This window comes from Theropithecus gelada, chromosome 9 (assembly GCF_003255815.1).
Source record: "Theropithecus gelada isolate Dixy chromosome 9, Tgel_1.0, whole genome shotgun sequence".
Lineage (NCBI taxonomy): Eukaryota > Metazoa > Chordata > Mammalia > Primates > Cercopithecidae > Theropithecus > Theropithecus gelada.
In genome coordinates this window covers 5,817,654-5,838,436 of record NC_037677.1, presented here as the reverse complement: position 1 = coordinate 5,838,436, position 20,783 = coordinate 5,817,654, and the positions used below count along the sequence as shown (strand labels likewise).

The window sequence follows — 20,783 nt, the reverse complement described above, 5'->3', positions numbered from 1 at the left end:
GTTCAAGACCAGTCTGGGCAACATAGTGAGACACTGTCTCTACAAAACAAAAGAACAAACAAACAAACAAACACCAGCCAGGTATGATGGTGCACGTCTGTGTTCCCAGCTACTTGGGAGGCTGAGGTGGGAGGACTGCGCCTAAGCCCAGGAGGTTGAGGCTGTAGTGAGCCATGATCGTGCCACTGCACTAAAGCCTGGGCAACAGAGTAAGGCCCTGTCTCTTTCAAACAAATAAAGTTTAAAAACTGGGATTGGAATTATCAGTATGAATCACTGGTTTTTTTCTTTCTTTTCAAAAAGACACATTTCCTAGCTGTGCCTCTTCAAAAGATGAGCAATCAGCATCACTAACAGTGAAAAACCAACCCACTCCCGTGAGCCTCCTTATGTGGCAAAGCACACAGCCCGCTCCGGCCTCCCATGGGGTAAGCCTGCCAGAGACGCAGGCTTGAATCTAATCAAGCCTCTACAGCTAACTTCCAGTTACTGGAAAGCCAGGACAGGCAATGGCAGAACAAGTTACACAACCACGCCAGGAAGCAAACTAAGAATGGGAACGCTCTATAGGATGAATAAGCCAGTTTCTGCAATGAGACAAGAGCATGGGAGAAGTGGGGAGGGAGTCCTGCACAGCTCTCTATTAAGTAACTTAAGAGACAAGCAATCAAATGTTGGTTTGGACTCTGACTTAACAAATCAACTGTAAAAAAGCATTTCTGAGACAATCATAAAAGCATAAGTATGGATTGGGTAGGAGAGGCCACATATTATAATATAAAATATGAAAATGGCATGGTAGTTATGGAAAAAAAAAGTACCTATTTCTTGGAGATGTGTACCTATAGGTATATGTACATGAGTATTTGTATATGAGTGTTCAGTGTGTTGCTTTCTTTACTTTTTAATGTCTTAAAATTTTCATAAGCAAAAATGAAAAGTCCCGTGTAGCCCATGTTTGTGAGATGGTATCACTGCTCGGTAATACCCCGCACATTTCTACCAATTGACAACGTGGTTTTGTTACAGGCCTGACCACTTCTGTAACACGACTTCCATGAGAAAACCATACTAGAGGGTCTAAAAAAGCACTTATAAATCAAAGTTTATGCAAAAATGTTTGTATAGGTAGAGTTCATTTGTACATAATGATTTATTATGCTTAACTCCTGGGGATACTGGTTTAGAGATTTTTTAAGGTCACACTTTTCTTTAAACCAGAGGTCAGCAAAGTACACATGGGCCACATCCAGACAATGCCCGTTTCTGTGAATCCATTTTATTGGAACACAGCCACACTTGTTCGCTAATGTACTGTCAACAGGGACTCTCGCATTACAGCAGCGGGGCTGGGTAGCTGCAACAGAGATCATGTGACTTACACAGCCTGAAATCTTTGCTGCCTGGCCCTTTGCAGAAAAGACGATCCATGTGCCAGTAAAGATGCAACCAAAGAAAAAGGGCTTCAGTTCTAAGCTCTGACACTTAAGCTGTTGCACTCAGTGAAGCCCAGGTAAAAAGTTGCTTTGGGAAAAATGCATCAGATTTCAAATTCTGGAAACATTCCTATGGCCAAGTCAGTCTACCTAACAGAGGCCTGGAGGAAAAATGACAAAGGAGACACAAAAAATGTGATAAATATGCAAGCTAATCAGTTTTATGCAAGAAGCTTTTGCCCTCTGATGAGTCATTGTAGAGTATTTATTTGCAAAGCTTCTCCCTTTTAAGTTTTGATATTATCTTCCTCAAAAATGTGAAGAGAAATCCTATTTGTTCACTTTCTTGTCCGTCTCCCCACCTGGATGGGCTCTATGAGGGCAGGAATTTCCCTGCCCACTGTTATGCCCCAGTACCCAGAAAGGTGCTTGGCAAGTGTTAGGCCCTCGATAAATATTCCATTATGAGCATCAGGGATCTACTACACTTAATACCTCTGAGAGTTGAATATCATTTACTCAAAAGTGGTGACCACCCACCCTGCCTGCACCCTGTGGTTCAACCCCAGAGCACGTACGGCAGTACGGCATCGCTCACCCCATGACAGTAGGCAATATGGAACTGAGAATAAACCATCCTGCTACACACAATCTTTGTTTTGGAGACAGCTAAGCAAGAAAGAGTATTTATATTAACTTTTACACTTAAGTTTTAGGTTTCAGGCTTAAATATCTTGGGTTCAGGGAGAGATGGACTAAGTAGTAACCATTAGCTCAAATTTCTGTTCTAGTTTCTGACGGGTTGAAAAGACTAAATGGTTTATACTCCAGCTGTTTAGGCAGAACAAGAGATAAAAATAAGTAGAGTGTGAGAAGGTGGTGTGTGGGAAGGGTAAAGAGTGAGTGCTGACCAGCTCACTTTTCCACATGTCTGTGACAAAGGCCAGGTACCTGAACACTTACTCTCCCCGGCAAGGATGTGTTCTTCTGAAATGTCTATTGGTCGCAGCAGCAGATGCCATTTCAAAACGGACTAAAGAGTGAGAGGGAGGAAGGCTGGGTGCACAAAACCTTCCTGGCATTTTTTCCCTATGAATATTGAGTATAGGGGCCAAGCAAGGTGGCTAACACCTGTAACTCCAGCACTTTGGGAGGCTGAGGCAGGAGGATCACTTTAGCCAGGAGTTCGAGATCAACCTGGGCAATACAGCAAGAACCCATCTCTAGAAAAAAAAATTAAAAACTAGTCAGGTGTGGTGGCATGCGCCTGTAGTCCCAGTTACTCAGGAGGCTGAGGTAAGATAATCACTTAAGCCCAGGAGTTTGAGGAGGTTACAGTGAGTGATGACTGTGCCACTGCACTCCAGCCTGGGTGACACAGTGAGATCCTGTCTCAGACCAAAAAAAAAAAAAAAAAAAGAACTAATTGAGTAAGGGAGAAATTAAGAAATACATGACCACTGCCGGTATCTTTTTTTTGAGACAGAGTCTCACTCTGTTGCCCAGGTTAGAATGCAGTGATGCCATCTTGGCTCCCTGCAACCTCTGCCTCCCAGGTTCAAGTGATTCTCCTGCCTCAGCCTCCCGAGTAGCTGGAATTACAGATGCATGCCACCACACCTGGCTAATTTTTGTATTTTTAGTAGAGATGGGGTTTCACCATGTTGGCCAGGCTGGTCTCAAACCCCTGACCTCAAGTGATCCGCCCGCCTCAGCCTCTCAAAGTGCTGGGATTACAGGCGTGAGCCACCGTGCCTGGCCCACTGCTGGTATCTTAAACAGAGCTTTTTAAACTGAATTAGGAAATGACTTACAAAAGAACCACATTTTTGTCTCCTTGGTTAGAACACTTCTTATACTGGTCATCGGCCTTTGCACATGCAAGCAGCGTTTCTCTTCCAACCCAGGATCCTGATCCGAAGGCCTCTGAAGGCTCCAGGTCAGCCCCTCATGCAGACTAAATAACATTCAATGGCATCGAGTTAGCTCATGCTGCCCGTTCCGCTTACCCCAGCCAAAGTCAAAATGTTTTCCAATGATTTGGTCATGATGAGACGCTTCTTGGCTCGAGTTACTGCAACATACAGTAAATTCCATTCATCCTCAGAAAATGACTCTAAACAAAGTAAAGGGGAAAAAATTCAACTAAAAAGCCTTACAAAAGCTTACAAAACCTTATGTCTCATCTAAATGTTTACTAGCCCCCATCCATTCCCTGCAGAAAACCACTCAACATTTGTTGGCTGTAAATACAAAATTTTCCTACAAATGCCAGTTCCAAAAACAAACCAAATCCCAGCAGACTAGTGGCACAAAATACTGGGTTTTATTTAGTCCTGCTACGTAAATCCTGGGAATGTGTTAATTGGTTATTCGACACCCGCAATGTGCCAGATGGCTGTTTACAGTCATTATGCCAGTTCTCACAAAAAGCCCATGAGACAGCTGGGGAAACCGAGGCTTAGACAGGTTAAGTCACTCCTACAAACAAGGCCTTGGCTAATCAAGGGCCTGGGAGCTGGACCGAGTCTGCTTGTCTCTTTCCATTTCCTTACACTGCCTCTGGACTGCCAGACTCCCATTGGAAATGCCTGACACTGTCACGGGACAACAAGGAAGACACACAGGTGTGCTGTGTGCTGTGTGTCTGTGCTGCCCAACCGCACCTCTCATCTCCCATCTCGATTCACCACACAATGGCAGGAACTCAACAAAGAGCAGCAGACCCAACGGCGTGCAAAAAGCTGCAGAATTGTACACTTTGGATGGGTGGGTTGTGTGGCATGTAAATTACATGCTCCCCAAAAAATTACATTTGTAAACATGTAAACCAGAAGGGCGAAAAAGGTGGTACTATAGTAAACTTCTCCATGGCCGCCTCCCTTCCTCTCTCCACTCCAAATCATGTTCTATATTCGCCAGCAGTCACGAATGCTGTGGTTTCCATTTTCAGCATGCCAATGTGTGCTAGGCCCCAAATTTCCAACCTACAGTTAACAGACAGCTTTGTTTGTTTGTACATAAATTTCAAACGGTTTTATTCTAAGATTTAATATCAAAGCAACAGCACTGATGCTCAGAGTACAAATTTATTACAAAGCAGCTTTGAGTACAAATTTATTACAAAGCAGACGAGGCCAGGCACGGTGGCTCACACCTATAATCCCAGCACTTTGGGAGGCCGAGGCGGGTGGATCACCTGAGGTCAGGAGATCGAGACCAGCCTGGCCAACATGGCGAAACCCCGTCTCTACTAAAAAACAAAAATTAGCCGGGCATGGTGGCGCGCGCCTGTAGTCCCAACTACTCTGAGGCAGGAGAATCGCTTGAACCCGGAAGGTGGAGATTGCAGTGAGCTGAGATCGCACCACTGCGCTTCAGCCTGGGTGACAGAGTGAGACTCCATCTCAAAATAATAATAATAATAACAACAACAATAGCAACAACAACAACAAGGCAGACAAATGTCTGTGGTGGCTCACGCCTGCAATCCCAACACTTTGGGAGGCTGATGTGGGAGGATTGCTTGAGCCCAGGAGTTTGAGACCAGCCTGAGCAACATAGTGAGACCCCCGTCTGTACCAAAAAAACAAAAAACAAAAAAAAAAAAACAGACAAATGATACAGAATGCTTACTACTTCTCCTTTTGTGACTTTCTTATCTCTTTAATAAATGAAGAGGAATTAATTAAAGGAATTACTTGGTAAGCAAGTAAACTATACCTTAAAGCTTTCATGAGGCTGGAGACTCAAAGCCTGATGATGAAAAACCTGGAGCTGAGAGCAACGCGGGGCTCACAGGTGGAGCCGAGAGCAGCGCGCGGGGCTCACAGGGCCACCACAAACATCATCACCCCACACGCAGCCCCCAGAGGGGTGCGCCTTGGGGAAGTTTTGTTTTTTAAAAAACCACAGTATAAGAATCAAAAGTTTAAGACTAGGAGGTGTTTTGTGGTTTTGTTTTTCCAGAAATGCCCTACCAGGAGGCCACAGCATCCAACAAACAACAAGGCAGTGAAAAGGAACAATTCAGTCACCACTCACTACAACAGCACCTGACACTACCCGGCCACCTCTTACCAACTCTGAAGTGGGGAAGCTGGGGCAGGTTATGCCGGGCACAAGGCACTTTCACAAAATCATCCAAAACATGCACAGTGTCAAACTCCAGGCCTTTGGCTTTGTGCACAGTGCCCAGAATGTACTCTAGGATAAAAACACAGCACACGTTAGACGGGGCTTCAAAGGCAAAGAAACGAGATGACAAAAACATACATGCTTCCCACTTGACTCTGAACTCGAACAGTTCTTGCCTAAGTGCAGTTTTGTGGGAAAAGGGGGAAAGAGGAAACAACTGTCGGGAACAGAAAAAAGAAAAAGACGAGGAGAGAAGTTGAAAATTAGTTGCAGGAGTTAGTGCCTCTCAGAATCACATCCCAGAGGCCAGAGTGGCTCTACCCACCCTCTGGATCTAACACATGAAGGGACAGAGCCCAGAAAAGGGCTGCACGGCTTGCCTGACATTACACGTGGCAGACCTGGGACTAGAAAATCCCATTCTACGGGCTTGAAAGTAGAACAGAAACAAAGAGCCCCTGAGGAAGAACCAGAACCCTGCTCCCCTCTCCCTTAAGCAATAAAGCCATCTTTGCTCAAAGATATTTCACACAGGGAAGAAACAGCAGAAGAGGCCAGGCGCGGTGGCTCACATCTGTAATTCCAGCACTTTGGGAGGTCGAGGTGGATTACCTGAGGTTGGGAGTTCGAGACCAGCCTGGCCAACATGGCGAGACTCCATCTCTACTAAAAATACAAAAACTAGCCAGGCGTGGTGGCGGGCACCTGTAGTCCCAGCTCCTCAGGAGGCTGAGGCAAGAGAATTGCTTGAACCCAGGAGGGGGACACTGCAGTGAGCCAAGATCACGCCATTGCACTCCAGCCTGGGCAACAGAGCAAGACTCTGTCTCAAAACAAAAAAAACAGCAGCAGACCATCTGTTCCTCCTCCTAGGGGGAAGGTAAAAACCAACTGTTTCCCTTACCTGCAAAGTCCAAATCTTCTATATGGCATTTTTCTATCCTTTGTACCAGCTCTGGAATCCTGATGTTATACTTTTCAACAACTGCGATCTTGGCTTCAAGCTCCTTGTCCTCCGCAGCGGTCACATACCTCTTGAAGCCACTAAAGCCTTCTTTGTGCACCCATCTTCTGATAAATCTGTCTTTAATGACGAGGTTTTCTAAGGAGAACACACGCACAGGTTAAGGTGACACAAGCTCCACTCACAGATGGTGGCAGGTGCTGCACGTTCCTAAGCAGCCGCACAAGAGCGGACGGTCTTAAAGTGGGGAGACCCAGGTTCCAGGCCTGACTGCATCACTAACTCGCTGTGTGTCCCTGGGCAAGTCAGTGCAGTGCGGTGGCCTCTCCGTCTCCGACTGAGGAGCAAAACCCTAGGCTCAAGATCCTCACCTACTTCACAGGGATTTGAAATAGCGCAGTCAACAGGAAAAGAAAAGCGCTATAGAAATGTCTGACACTATCACTTGGGGCCCACGTGGAAGTGTACAACGTATAAAGCGGCCCAGGCAGACAGAAAGGTGCAGGGGAAGACAGCCTATGGGACCAGTGTTGGAAAGAGACTGAGGCTCCTGTGGGGAGGATCTGGAAAAGTCTGTCAGTACCTATGAAAACAGGAGGCCTGAGGCACCCCCCTCTTCATGGGAAGAGAGCTCTAGCTCTCCCTTCTCTGGAGGGAAATGAGTCCCTGACTCAGACCGGGCCTGCTTCTTTCTTGTCCCTGTCCCTTGGGTGCTTCCTTCCAATGCACCAAGGCCAGGTGGGTACTCACGTTTCCTCCGTTCTTCCTCTGGCTGAAGAAGGATCCAAATATCAATGATTCTGTCCAATCCAAATGATTTAATCCCCTGAAAAAGTTTTTTGGTGGGATTTTTGTTTTTTTGTTGTGTTTTGTTTTGCTTGTTGTTGCTTTAACAAAACAAAATAAAGCAAATACAGGGATGGGGTTTTGAAATGAGATGGTTTCTTGGAAATGGATCTTGAGTTACACCCAAAGCACAGGCAGCAAGCAGGAAACTTCATGAAGCAGAAAGTGCGAGGCTGCCACGTGGCCTGAACACTCCCAGGGACCACATTCTAAGATACCGCTGCTACCTCAAACTCTTCCTACTCTTTTTAAAAAGGCAAGATCTATAGCTGCACGCTGCTTTCGCATCAATAAAAAGGCAAGTTAAGCACCTTCCAGGAACCTGAGACGATTCTAAAGAATACAAACGGTGCCTGAACACAAAGTGCTTGGCATGCACATTTACCACTGTTTCTTGTGAGAAAAGAACTACAGGCTGGGCACGGTGGCTCACACCTGTAATCCCCGCATTTTGGGAGGCTGAGGTGGGTGGATTACTTGAGGCCAGGAGTTCAAGACCAGCCTGGCCAACATAGTGAAACCCGTCTCTACCAAAAATACAAAAACTAGCCGGTGTGGTGGCAGACACCTATAGTCTTAGCTAGTCAGGAGGCCAAGGCACGAGAATCTCTCGAACTGGGAGGTGGAGGTTACAGCGAACCGAGATCCCGCCATCGCACTCCAGCCTGGGTGACAGAGCAAGACTCTGTCTCAAAAAAAAAAAGAAACTACAGAATGTCTCTAGGTCCAGATTCTTCTACATTTTAACAGGTCAGCTCCTGGAGGAGACAGCCTGACTGTGCCCTGTTTAGCCCAGATCTACGCTAAGCACTGGCTGGGCTCTGGCACTCACACAGCACCAGGCCCCACACAGAAGACAGATACGACCAGGGCCTCACACTCCAAGGGCTTGACATCTTTTAGGGAGGGACACGTAAAACACTCACATAAAACAGCGGACAGAATAACACAGTTGACATTATAACCCACAATCAGATGTGTGGTCACGTGTAATGACACATGGTACAGGTGATAAGTGGATTTAAGAGAGGTAGAGAGAACCACTCGCTTTACATCATGCCAGTGTGGATGATATTCCAAAAATACTACTCTCTTACAACAATAACTATGGCTAAATTATGTTATTATTTACCAGACCAAATACTACAAGGTCATTAAAACAGTAATGAAGGAAAATATGCCTATGTGTTGAGTGAAAAACAGCATCCATTTCTAGGTACCCTATACTTGCAATTATGCAAAAATACACATCTATAAGGACAAAGACAAAAATAGCAAAAATGAGAACTATAATATGAAATACTGGGATTATGTGTTCTTTTTTAGGTTCCAAAATTTCTATACCATTGTTATACAGTCTTTATAAATAAAAAACTTAAAACGTCTTTTGATTAGGATTCATTGCTATATTCATTGAGTGCCTAATGCATAGTAGGCTCTTGAAAACATTTCCATAAATGAATGAGGGAATATCTTTTTGTCATATAACTTTGCTTCAGGGTTAAAAATGCTGTAAACATGCCACTGAATCCTTCTAACTCCCTGTGAAACAGGTAAGGCAAGGCATTATTTTACCTCAGAGTGGAGAGAATGAGGCACACAGAAGCTGTGACTTGCCCCCAGCCACATGCGGTTAGTGACCAGTCAGAACTAGAGCCTAGGTATGTACTCCGCGTGTTGTCAGCTCAGCTGTTCTCACACTAACGACAACACACAACCAGAAAAGCTTCCAGTAACCCGCGGCCTCACTGGCATTGTCAAGGGAAGAAGGGCATTCATTGTTTAAAGAGTGGAAACTAAGGTCCCCAGCCCTTCTTGTGTCTGCCTTTCCAGGAATGTTTCACTGGCATAATCGGAATGGCCTGGGATACAGGCCAGCCATGGTGCAGCCCGGTGGAAAGGGTCAAAAACCCAAATGCTTTCTTGCATGATAATCCCAATGAAGGCGAACATTTTCACTGGGTATGTTCATCTACAACGTTTCTGTGCATGAAGTGGTCAACAGAAATGTACTCTTACCCCAATCAAATGTATCCTTGAAGGGACTTCCCCTTCCGTCACCCGTACGGCCTCATCAAACACGTTGGCGTTGGTCCGGGACAACAAGGCCACTTGCCCCTTTGCGTCACCTCTAATGCCACCTTTAGGGAGAGAGCACAAACTCTATGGCAAATCGAAATAAAGATGAAAACTTTTGTAACATAAAAGAGAAAAGTAACTCAAAGCCTTACTCTGATGGTTTCCTCCAACCAAAGTCTTTTTCCTGACTCTCTTGCAAACATCCAAGATAGTAGCTCCCACATAAGCTATTTCAACACCAAACCGAAAACTCTGGAAAACAGCAAGACAGAGGGAGTCAGAAGCCCGCCCTGCGGTGTGTCCGTGCATTTCCATCACTGCCACCACAGCCCGGGCAGGCCAGACCCGACAAGTTCTTCCTGACCCCCCGCACGGAAAGCGAACTTCACAGGCTCACTTTCTGGGCCCTTCACAACCCGGCAGTCTTTATTTTCCGTTATTCTCAACACAAATAGTAAAGTTTTCTTTTAAGCAAATCTACCCTTTTCTCCAAATCAAATCTAGTGAAGTCTAAATCATACAAAAGATTAAGATAGGGTAAGGAGGGCTTCTCCCCTTGCCTTTGAGATCCCTCTCCACACTACCTTTAAAACCACTGCCCCGCACCAACCAGCCATGGCAGAAGCACTAGCACCTGCACATTGCCCACGCTGCCCTGCCTCAGTCCATGCTGCTTTCTGTCTGACTTGCATCTACCAAAGTCACTTCCTAACCTTCAAAACTCAGCCCAAGACCCTGCTTCCTTCGCCCCTCCAGCTGGCAAGATATCATTCTTCCCTACACTCAGGATGTGTATGGCCTGTTTTCATGCCCACACAACTTCAGGTGCTTTGGTGAATAGCAAACGAAAACTAGACTTTAAACAAACACTACTTTGTTACTATAAAACTACTCTGAGAGAACCATAACTGAAATTATAACATAAATATCCATGAGTTCATATTTAGATAAATGATTGAATATTTAAATAGATGGGATAGAAGAAACAAATCTCCTTTGCAGAAGAATTCCAAATAATTTATGAAGATTCGTGGACACTTACTCCTTGAGTGTATAGAGACTTCCTTCCAAAGCATCCAGTAGGGAAAGGATGAAAAAAAAGAGGAACTCTACAGTGGAGAAACCTGACAAACACTACATCAGCCAGGTGGTCAAGGTCAACCTCAAGTCATGAGCCATGGTGACAGCATGCACCTCGACAGCATGTGATGAAAATGGAGCTTCACCTCTGTGGTCTTCCTCCCAGAACCCAGAACTCTAGCCTAACCATGAGAAAAGACATTAGACAAATCCCAGCACAGGGGTAGCCTACAAATGCCTAACTGGAACTTCTGGAAACTGTGAAAGTCACATCAGAAATAGAGAAAGTCTGAGCAACTGTCACAGCCAAGAAGAGCCTCATGACACATGGCTACATGTAATGTGGGATCCTGGATGGGATCCTGAAGTCACAAAAGACATTATTTCAAAACTAAGGAAATGCAAATGAACCATGGACTTCAGCCTATAATAATGTATCAATGTTGGTTCATTATCGTGACAAGTGTTCCACATGAATATAAGACGGTAAGATGTTAGTAATGGGAAACTGAGTACAGGACATATGAGAACTCTCCTCTCGATTTTTCTGGAAATCTGAAACTATTCTAAAAAAATATTGTCTATTAAAAGAACAAAACACCTCTGCACTGTTGCTACCCTAAATCACCACAGCAGCAGGAGCTCAAGGGAAGAGTAACAGAGGCATCTACAGAACTTTCAATAACATCACAAAACACAGCACAGTTGATACTTTCATCCAAGTGAGACATCTCTTCTTTTTTTTTTAAGAGACGGAGTCTCGTTCTGTCGCCCAGGGTGGAGTGCAGTGGCGCGATCTCGGCTCACTGCAAGCTCCACCTCCCAGGTTCGCGCCATTCTCCTGCCTCAGTCTCTGGAGTAGCTGGGACTACAGGCGCCCGCCACAGCACCCAGCTAATTTTTTATATTTTTAGTAGAGACAGGGTTTCACCATGTTAGCCAGGATGGTCTCGATCTCCTGACCTCATGATCCGCCTGCCTCGGCCTCCCAAAGTGCTGGGATTACAGGCGTGAGCCACCACGCCCAGCCGAGACATCTCTTCTAAGTAGAAATGAGTTTCTTAAGAGCAGTGGTTCTCAAACTTCTGGTCTCAGGATGCTTCACAATTAAAAATCACACTTAAAAAGCCTCCAAAGAGCTTTTATTTACGTGAGCTCTATCTATCTATATTTACCATATTAGAAATTTTAATTCATTTAAAAATAACGATTCAAAACTATTTTTTTTTAAAGACAGAGTCTCACTGTGTCACCCAGGCTGGAGTGCAGTGGTGCAATCTCGGCTCACTGCAACCTCCACCTCCTGGGTTCAAGTGATTCTCCTGCCTCAGCCTCTCGAGTAGCTGACACTACAGGCGTGAGCCACCATGCCTGGCTAATTTTTGTATTTTTAGTAGAGACAGGGTTTTACCATGTTGGCCAGGCTGGTATTGAACTCCTGACCTCAAGTGATCTGTCCTTCTTGGCCTCCCAAAATGCTGGGATTACAGGCATAAGCCACCATGCTCAGCCAAAAGCCTCTTATGTAACGACATAAAGAACATATCTTTTGAAATATATTTTCCAGAACAAAGAAAAAATTCACCAAGAAGAATGGCACCATGTTCCATTTTTGCAAATCTCTGCAATGCCTGGCATAACAGAAGACTGCTGGCTTCCTGTGTTCACATCTGCATTGTCTGCTGTGATATGCTGTCTTGGTTGACACACATGAAGAAAATTCAACCCCACGCAGACATGTGATTGGAAAGGAAGGCGCGCATAATAAACTTTTTGCATAATCGAGGACACTGTGAGTTGTCATGTTCATTATAGGAGAGTTTGCCAAAATTTTAATTTCACTTGAAAGCAAAGATGTTATTTTTGACAACAAACACTGTCAGTTATTTTCCCTGAAGTCGCAGCTTGTTTCATTCATCTTTGAAAAAGTGCCAAATACACAAGTCTGAACAACCAGCGCTGGTCTAACAACTGTTCTAAGTACAAACACACAAGGTGGCAGCAGCCGTCAGTTCACAGTTCAGCCGCAGCAGCTCTTCCTCAGATGACCGCTGTGCACGCACCCCTTATGAAAACAGTCTGACTTGGCAGACCCTGAGAACCACACTTTGAGAACCACTACTTAGAAGCAAGGATTTGCTAGCTCTGGTGAGCCTGGCATACCACCTTGCACAGGGCCCAGCACGTAAGACACTGGGAGGGAGAAGAAATGGCTCCGATGCAGAGCGTGCACTTACCTGCGTGAGATAGAAGACGTGGGTGTGGGGCACTGTGAACAGGGCGTTGACCGCACCCCGGAAGGTATAGATCTGCTGGTGCGGGTCCCCTACAAAGATTTTCCCACATGGCTGAGACAGAACTATGTTCATGATAGCTGTAACCAATGAGAGGAAAAGTGAGAAACCTTGAGGCCTCCACCCCAGGCAGCAAAAAGAAAAGAACAAAACACTTCCGTGAAGCTAAGCCAGGGCACCCTGGACCTCAAGGTCGCCTTTTCCTGCAGGACAGGCACACTCCATCAAAAGCAGCTATTTTATAATGGACAAAAGAAACAGTTTCTGGTCCTAGGAATGCAGATTATGTTTCGCCCTGGATGAACTGTTGGAATTTATGAAAACAACACAGGCAAATCTAAAATGAGGCAAATTGTCTTTAATGTTAAAGCACTGGAAATTGACCTACAAAGTCAGACTCATTAACACTGTCTGTTCTCTCTTAGCCACTTGAGATACAAACAACACAAGCTTTTCCCTCTCAATGGACGATCTCTTCCCACTGAGCATGAGTCTAGGTCCCTATCGTCTGCGGGTCTACAACTTGGTCAACATGTTAAGAACAACCTAAGTAAAACCTATGGTGACAGAGAAATCTGCTTGGGTGAGGGCAGGGGGCAGCTTGAAATCCTAAGGTGATTAAGAAGATCCTCTTCTTTATCACAAATAAGAATAATCAACTTAGTTCACACAGGTGTCCTCTTACATAATCATAGTGCTGTTTCTACGTATTTGAGACTACTGATGTCCTGAACAGCGTATCACCTGGTGTGCAGTCCTGGGCCTCATCCACAAAGATGGCGTCAAAAGAGGCCAGCAAAGGCTTACTCAGCTGCCAGAGTTTCAAGTAGCCTAAAATAAGGAGAGAGGCAGGAGTTGTAACTCCAGGAAGGCAGTCCCACTTGCCAGTCCCCGCCATCCGGCAGCTGCCTACCGTCATGAGTCATCTGGTACGCCTCTTCTGTGCACTCCCCCAGCTTCCGCATGTTATCCCAGAGGCGGCTTGCTTCAAGGACACCATTCTAGGAAGGAAGGTATATGGTAACCCAGAGTTTGAGACCCTGGCAAAGGCAGCACCCTGCAGTCACACTTTCAATTCCTATACAGCAGTGGAGCCAGGGCATCATCACAGAAGGGGGACCGCAGGCACCTCCCTAACCTCCTGGGTCTCCTCAACAGCCTCTCCACGCCACAGAGGGTATCCAGTGCTGAGACAGGAAGCAGCCGGGCCATGCCACGCCCATGACAGGGCAGAGGTCACAACAGTTAGGTGAACCAGAAAAGGCCAAATTGTTTTTCTAGATTTATGACTGATTCTTAATTCATAAAAACAATGGCAAATGAAAAAGACTTGATAAAAATAAGAAACAGACTTTCCCATTAGCAAAATCTATTCCATAGAACCAATAACCCAAGAAAATCAGGAGAGAGATTCCAGCCTTCAGTTAAGATCAGACTTGAGGTCCAGAAACCCCAGTGACAAGCTCTTATAAACTCAGGCAGGTCGTTCCATGTCTGCCTTCTTGTTAAATGGGAGGACTATTCTGAGGCTTAAGTGAGATGGTCGTATCCTCCACAGGAGAAAATATCCAACAATTCACAGCCATCCCCATGGGCCCACAGCCTAACCCTCCCACCCTCAACCTCCTACGAACAGCTCTGAAGAAGTGAAAGAAGAAATAATGCTGTCCCATACTCCCTGTTTCCCCATCCTCAGATCCCAAACACTTCCCATTTCCCCCATCCTCAGATCCCTAATACTTCCCCTGTTCCCCATCCTCAGATCCCTAACACTTCCCGTTTCCCCCATCCTCAGATCCCTAACACTTCCCATTTCCCCCATCCTCAGATTCCTAACACTTCCCCTGTTTCCCATCCTCAGATCCCTAACACTTTCCCTGTTCCCCATCCTCAGATCCCTAACACTTCCCCTGTTTCCCCATCCTCAGATCCCTAACACTTCCCCATTTCCCCCATCCTCAGATCCCTAACACTTCCCCTTTCACCCATCCTCAGATCCCTAACACTTCCCCTGTTTTCCCATCCTCAGATCCCTAACACTTCCCATTTCCCCCAACCTCAGATCCCTAACACTTCCCATTTCTCCCAACCTCAGATCCCTAACACTTCCCGTTTCCCCATCCTCAGATCCCTAACACTTTCCCTGTTCCCCATCCTCAGATCCCTAACACTTCCCCTGTTTCCCCATCCTCAGATCCCTAACACTTCCCCATTTCCCCCATCCTCAGATCCCTAACACTTCCCCTTTCACCCATCCTCAGATCCCTAACACTTCCCCTGTTTTCCCATCCTCAGATCCCTAACACTTCCCATTTCCCCCAACCTCAGATCCCTAACACTTCCCATTTCTCCCAACCTCAGATCCCTAACACTTCCCGTTTCCCCATCCTCAGATCCCTAACACTTCCCCTGTTCCCCATCCTCAGATCCCTAACACTTCCCCTGTTTCCCCATCCTCAGATCCCTAACATTTCCCCTGTTTCCCCATCCTCAGATCCCTAATACTTCCCCGTTCCCCTATCCTCAGATCCCCAACACTTCCCCTGTTCCCCATCCTCAGATCCCTAACACTTCCCCTGCTTCCCCATCCTCAGATCCCTAACATTTCCCGTTTCCCCATCCTCAGATCCCTAACACTTCCCGTTTCCCCATCCTCAGATCCCTAACACTTCCCGTTTCCCCCATCCTCAGATCCCTAATACTTCCCCTGTTTCCCCATCTTCAGATCCCTAATACTTCCTCTATTCCTCTATCCTCAGATCCCTAACACTTCCCATTTCCCCCATCCTCAGATCCCTAACACTTCATACACTTAGACACTCACCAGTTTTTCACTCTGCTCAACCATGACTCTCTGTCCTTGGCTGTTCTTACACCAAATAGGCACGTGATCAATGGTCAGCTCTTCATCAGCGGAGGCAAAGAAGTTCTCCAGAGTCTTACACACAAGCTTGGCTCTTATGAATCCACCCTTCCCTTCAGCAAGGACGGAGTTGACCATGAAAGGTGTTAACTTGAAGAGATTCAACTTCTTCTTCGACTGGTACCTGCAATACCCATCCCCAATGAACAGCACGTGGCTCTCCTGGCTGGGTGCTATTTAACATCTCCTCCACTCTCTCTAACGTCACCAGGAGGTAGCTTCAAGTGCCACGCGCAGGCAAGACTAAATATTTTAAAGCAAGAAAGTTCTGCATGGTCCTCTTCTGACTGGAAACGGCTTTCAGGACTCCCATGTACCAACCCAGAAGAGGAACCAGCTTACAGCAGACACTGCTATTCCACCATGAAGCTGGGCTCCAGGAGGTCCCCAGAGGGACACTCGGAGTTCCCTGATGCCTCTACATCCAGGAGACCTGAGGCAAGTGTGCCTCGGCCAAGTCTTCCTCACTCCCTTCCAAGGAAAGCCTACAACTGATCAGGATTTGTGAGACTGAACTTTTAGCGAGTCATTCTGACTTTCTGTGCCTCAGTTCCATGACAACACCCCTCTCGGCAAGACGGCATTATATGTAAACAATATGTTGCTACAGGATAAAAGTACAAAAGACTAAACCTATGTTTTTATTTCCTGCCTGTAAGTGGAGATAACAGCGCTACACTTCTCAGGGTCACTGTGGTGTAAGTTCACATGTAATCGTCAGGGGAAACAGTAAGACGCGGCTGTGCCGGCAGCAACAGTGCCACTAGTGACAGCAGTACTCACTTCCGCCCTATGTGCCCGTAGGCCATGGAATGGAAGGTTTTGCAGATGACGTTGCTGGGGAAGACGCGTTCGGCCTGCTTTGCGATGCTCTTGTTGAACGTCACATACAGAAACCTGCTCTGAGACCACTTCTCTGCGTACTTGACCAGGGTTGAGGTCTTCCCAGTGCCTGGGGAAGCCAGGAGGAAAGGAGGTGACCCTCTGACCAGACAAGACATGCCCAGGGATCCCCAATCAGGCCTTGTCCAGGCTTATCACACCTCTGTCTTGACAGCAGGACAGTGACAAGTTTTTCAGTGCTGATAAAAGTAGTGCCACAAAAAGAGCAGCAGATTCGAAGCTGCGTGAAGGCAGGCTGGGATCTCAGCTCAGGTAGGCTCTAGCCTAGGGACAAAGGACAGGCAGACCCCTTGACCTCATGAGCTTCAGTTTGCTTCTCAGAAGTAAGTGGGTATCCCTTAGAGGTAGGGTTCCTGAGGGCAAAAATGCCCCTCAGGACACGAGGGTTAGGGAGGGGAAAGCATGTCTCTGGAGAGAGGCAAGTCCAGCTTTGAATTCTGCCTCCACCACGAATCCACTTATTCAACCTGGGGCAAGGCTCTCTGTGCTTCAATTTCTTCCTCTATAAAATAAGAGTAACTAAGCAACCTCACGGAATGCTATTAGGATCAGCACCATGCCAGGCACACTGCAGGCATTTAATACATTGTCGTTGTTGTTAGCAGGGTATTTAGCCACAAAAGGAGCAGGAAGGGATTACAGGTAGAAAAAAATAGCAAATAGCATGAGCAAAGGCTGTGATGAAAGAATAAGCAAGTACTTCAGGAGGCTGTAAGTGGATCGGTGTGGCTGACTGAGGCAGGATAATTGTAGATAATATATTTATGAATGTACGTTAAAACCGAATCCAAGGCAGACCCTCTAGACGTCACCCCACAAAACTAGGGAGTTACTGAAACCCTGGGCTGGAGATGAACATGCCCTCCCTCTCCAGAAGCCGTCAGTGCCTCAGCAAACATCACAATGCTGGGCTCAATTCCGGGGGCATCTACCCCACCAACTAACTGCTGTGAACGACCCGTCAACAGGAACTCTACTGTGGATGTTCATGGAGTGGTCCGGGGAAGCAAGGATTCCTTGGTCAATTGCTTTTGAGATTGATTATTTGATCTGTTATCAAATGGTTAGTTGGATGACCTATCAGAGCAAAGATGCCCTGGCGGGTAGCGGGAAGGGGCTGTGGGGAGAAAAGGCGGAAAACCACCGCCTGGGGAACCTGATGTGGGCGCCCTCACCTGCAAACGCCATGATTTTCACCACCTGGAGAGGTTCCATCTTATGATTCAGAATCAGCTGTTGTTCATGTGTAAGTTGGATGGTTTTCTTGCTATAATCATGACAGAAGAGAAATGAGAAAAACAGAAAGACATGAAAAGTCCAGGGGATGGACAGGCTGTCCAAAAACCAAACAGACAAATACGATACACAAAAGCTGACCAGAAAAAGGCCTCCCCTTACGGGAATAAAAATGGTCTAAAGCTAGATTATAATGGTGACGCACACTCGGGCAGTATCACTGAACTACACTCTTAGGACGGGTGAACTTTACACAATGCACATTATGCCTCAATGACGTTGCTGAAGTGAAGCGTAACATCTCCCTCCCTGAGCATGAGGAAGAGTCAAGGACAGAAGACAAAACACGTGCTGACCGACATGCACACGTACCCTGGCCAGACAGACGGCTCCTCTTTAACTTTTGTGGCCTGAGTGCAGGAATTCTCCTGAAGATACAGGCAATAGAAAATGTTGTAGTGAATCCTACCAGAAAAAAAAGTAGATTTAGAGAGTTTCAAATTCGAGTCACAATCTGTATCTTTTTTTTTTTTTTTTTTTTTGAGACGGAGTCTGGCTCTGTCGCCCGGGCTGGAGTGCAGTGGCCGGATCTCAGCTCACTGCAAGCTCCGCCTCCCGGGTTTACGCCATTCTCCGGCCTCAGCCTCCCGAGTAGCTGGGACTACAGGCGCCCGCCTCCTCGCCCGGCTAGTTTTTTGTATTTCTTAATAGAGACGGGGTTTCACCGTGTTAGCCAGGATGGTCTCGATCTCCTGACCTCGTGATCCGCCCGTCTCGGCCTCCCAAAGTGCTGGGATTACAGGCTTGAGCCACCGCGCCCGGCCTGTATCTTATTTTTCCTCGGATGGATTTAAACTCCTTCCCATTTCTAAAAAGAAAATACCTACCACCATTTAATGGAAAAAAGAAAGAAAAGGATTTAAATATATCTATGGCTGGCAAAGCATTCTCAGATAACACAGTCCTGGGAAAGGTGTAGTTTCTATGTATATCACCAAGAGGAGGAAGAGACCAGGACAGGCTCTTCAGGGAATGACGGGCATTTAAGAGCTAAACAACCAGAAAAGCTGTAAGGACCAGTGGAAGGCAAAGGGAAACACTGCTCCTAGCACTGAGACTCTTGTTTGAATGATACTCACTATACCTGCGGATAAAAACACCAGCCTCTTTCTAAACCTCAGTGGCTCTGCTGTCTACTTCTTATGACATGACATTGCTTTAGAAGCATGAACGCATTCTATCTTTTAAGGTCCCAAGAAAAGGGACTACGCTACGGATAACAAGATCTGATTACTAAGGACCTGAAAACAACAGCCTCCAAGTCACCAAGAGGGACCAAAGATGACAAAGTTCAATCAGCAGAGGCACAGGACATTGTCAGACTCGTCAGACTCAGCTGGCACATGCCATTCCAAAGCCTCTCCAAGTCTCCCCTCGACTGTGGGGGAGACCAGGGGGTGAGCCTGGACTCGCTCCCCCAACAATCGAGTGTGCTGCTCCCCACCCCCAGAGCGAGAAGAGCCCGTCTCCAAGCCTCGACCTCTCCACTGCTCCCCATCCCCAGAGCGAGAAGAGCCTGTCTCCAAGCCTCGACCTCTCCAATGCAACAAATACCTTTAATAATCCAACATTTCAGATGTGATTATATTATCTCCCAGAAAAAACAGGAAGACACATAGAAACGCAACAAAAATCAACATACATACTGCCATGGACTGAAGTGCATCCCTTGAAAGTCCCGTGTTGAAGCGCTACCCCAATGTGGTGTGTGCAATAAGGAAGTAGTTAATGTTAGGTGAGAGTACAAGGGCAGGGCCCTGATCCAGAGGGATTAGGGTCCTCCTAAGAGGAGACGCCAGAGTGTTCTCTCCACCCTGTGGGGATTCGGCAAGAAGGCAGCCATCAGCAAACTCTTGGACACTTCTGGGGAATCCTGTTCCCTCCTGGTACCTTGCCACTGATGCCTGGGCACCAGTCACTCCCCTGGTGCCACCAGCCACCTTCCTCTCGGGGCTTGCAACTTCCAGGGGCCAGTCTCCCTGGAGAAGGCACCCCCTCCCCCGCCCCACCCCCGACGGTTTCTGCTTCTCCAGGATGGCTGCACAGTCGAGCTACCTGTCCCCATCACTCCAACTCAGGGACAAGGCCCTCCCCAGCTGCCCAGCACACCCTGAGTTTTAGTCTACATTTTTTTTTTTTTTTTTTTTAGAGCCTCACTCTGTCGCTCAGGCTGGAGTACAGTGGAATGATCTCGTCTCACTGCAGGCTCTGCCTCCTGGGTTCAAGTGATTTTCGTGCCTTAGCCTCCCGAGTAACCGGGGAATAGAGACACACACCACCAAAACTTTCCGGCTAATTTTTGTATTTTTTTTTTTTTTTTTAAGACGGAGTCTCACTCTGTCGCCCAGGCTGGAGTGCGGTGGCCGGATCTCGGCTCACTGCAAGCTCCGCCTCCCGGGTTTACGCCATTCTCCGGCCTCAGCCTCCCGAGTAGCTGGGACTACAGGCGCCCGCCACCTCGCCCGGCTAGTTTTTTTGTATTTTTTAGTAGAGACAGGGTTTCACCGTGTTAGCCAGGATGATCTCGATCTCCTGACCTCGTGATCCGCCCGCCTCGGCCTCCCAAAGTGCTGGGATTACAGGCTTTAGCCCAACGCGCCCGGCCTAATTTTTGTATTTTTAATAGAGATGGGGTTTCTCCTTGGTGGCCAGGCTGGTCTCCAGCTCCTGGCCTCAAGCGAACTGCCCGCCTCGCCTCCCGAAGTGCTGGATTACAGGTGTGAGCCACCGAGCCTGGCTTTATTCTACCTTCTAATCCGGGCCTATAAGATCCCTCAACTGCTCCTGTCCGTCCTTCACAATCTTGTGTTCCCTCCCACCCTTGC

The 20,783-nt window shown here is 46.9% G+C and overlaps 1 protein-coding gene across 1 annotated transcript in view; it reads right to left on the bottom strand.

Annotated features, from left to right (window-relative positions):
- The window catches only part of FBH1 (F-box DNA helicase 1), a 46,001-nt gene that overhangs the window by 6,623 nt on the left and 18,595 nt on the right, over positions 1–20,783 (bottom strand). Inside the window, 13 exon segments of the mRNA XM_025395864.1 lie at positions 3,446–3,552; positions 5,517–5,642; positions 6,478–6,675; positions 7,288–7,363; positions 9,403–9,524; positions 9,615–9,714; positions 12,780–12,916; positions 13,581–13,667; positions 13,750–13,837; positions 15,661–15,883; positions 16,543–16,711; positions 17,838–17,929; positions 18,271–18,363. Of these exon segments, the coding sequence (XP_025251649.1) occupies positions 3,446–3,552; positions 5,517–5,642; positions 6,478–6,675; positions 7,288–7,363; positions 9,403–9,524; positions 9,615–9,714; positions 12,780–12,916; positions 13,581–13,667; positions 13,750–13,837; positions 15,661–15,883; positions 16,543–16,711; positions 17,838–17,929; positions 18,271–18,363 (1,618 nt within the window).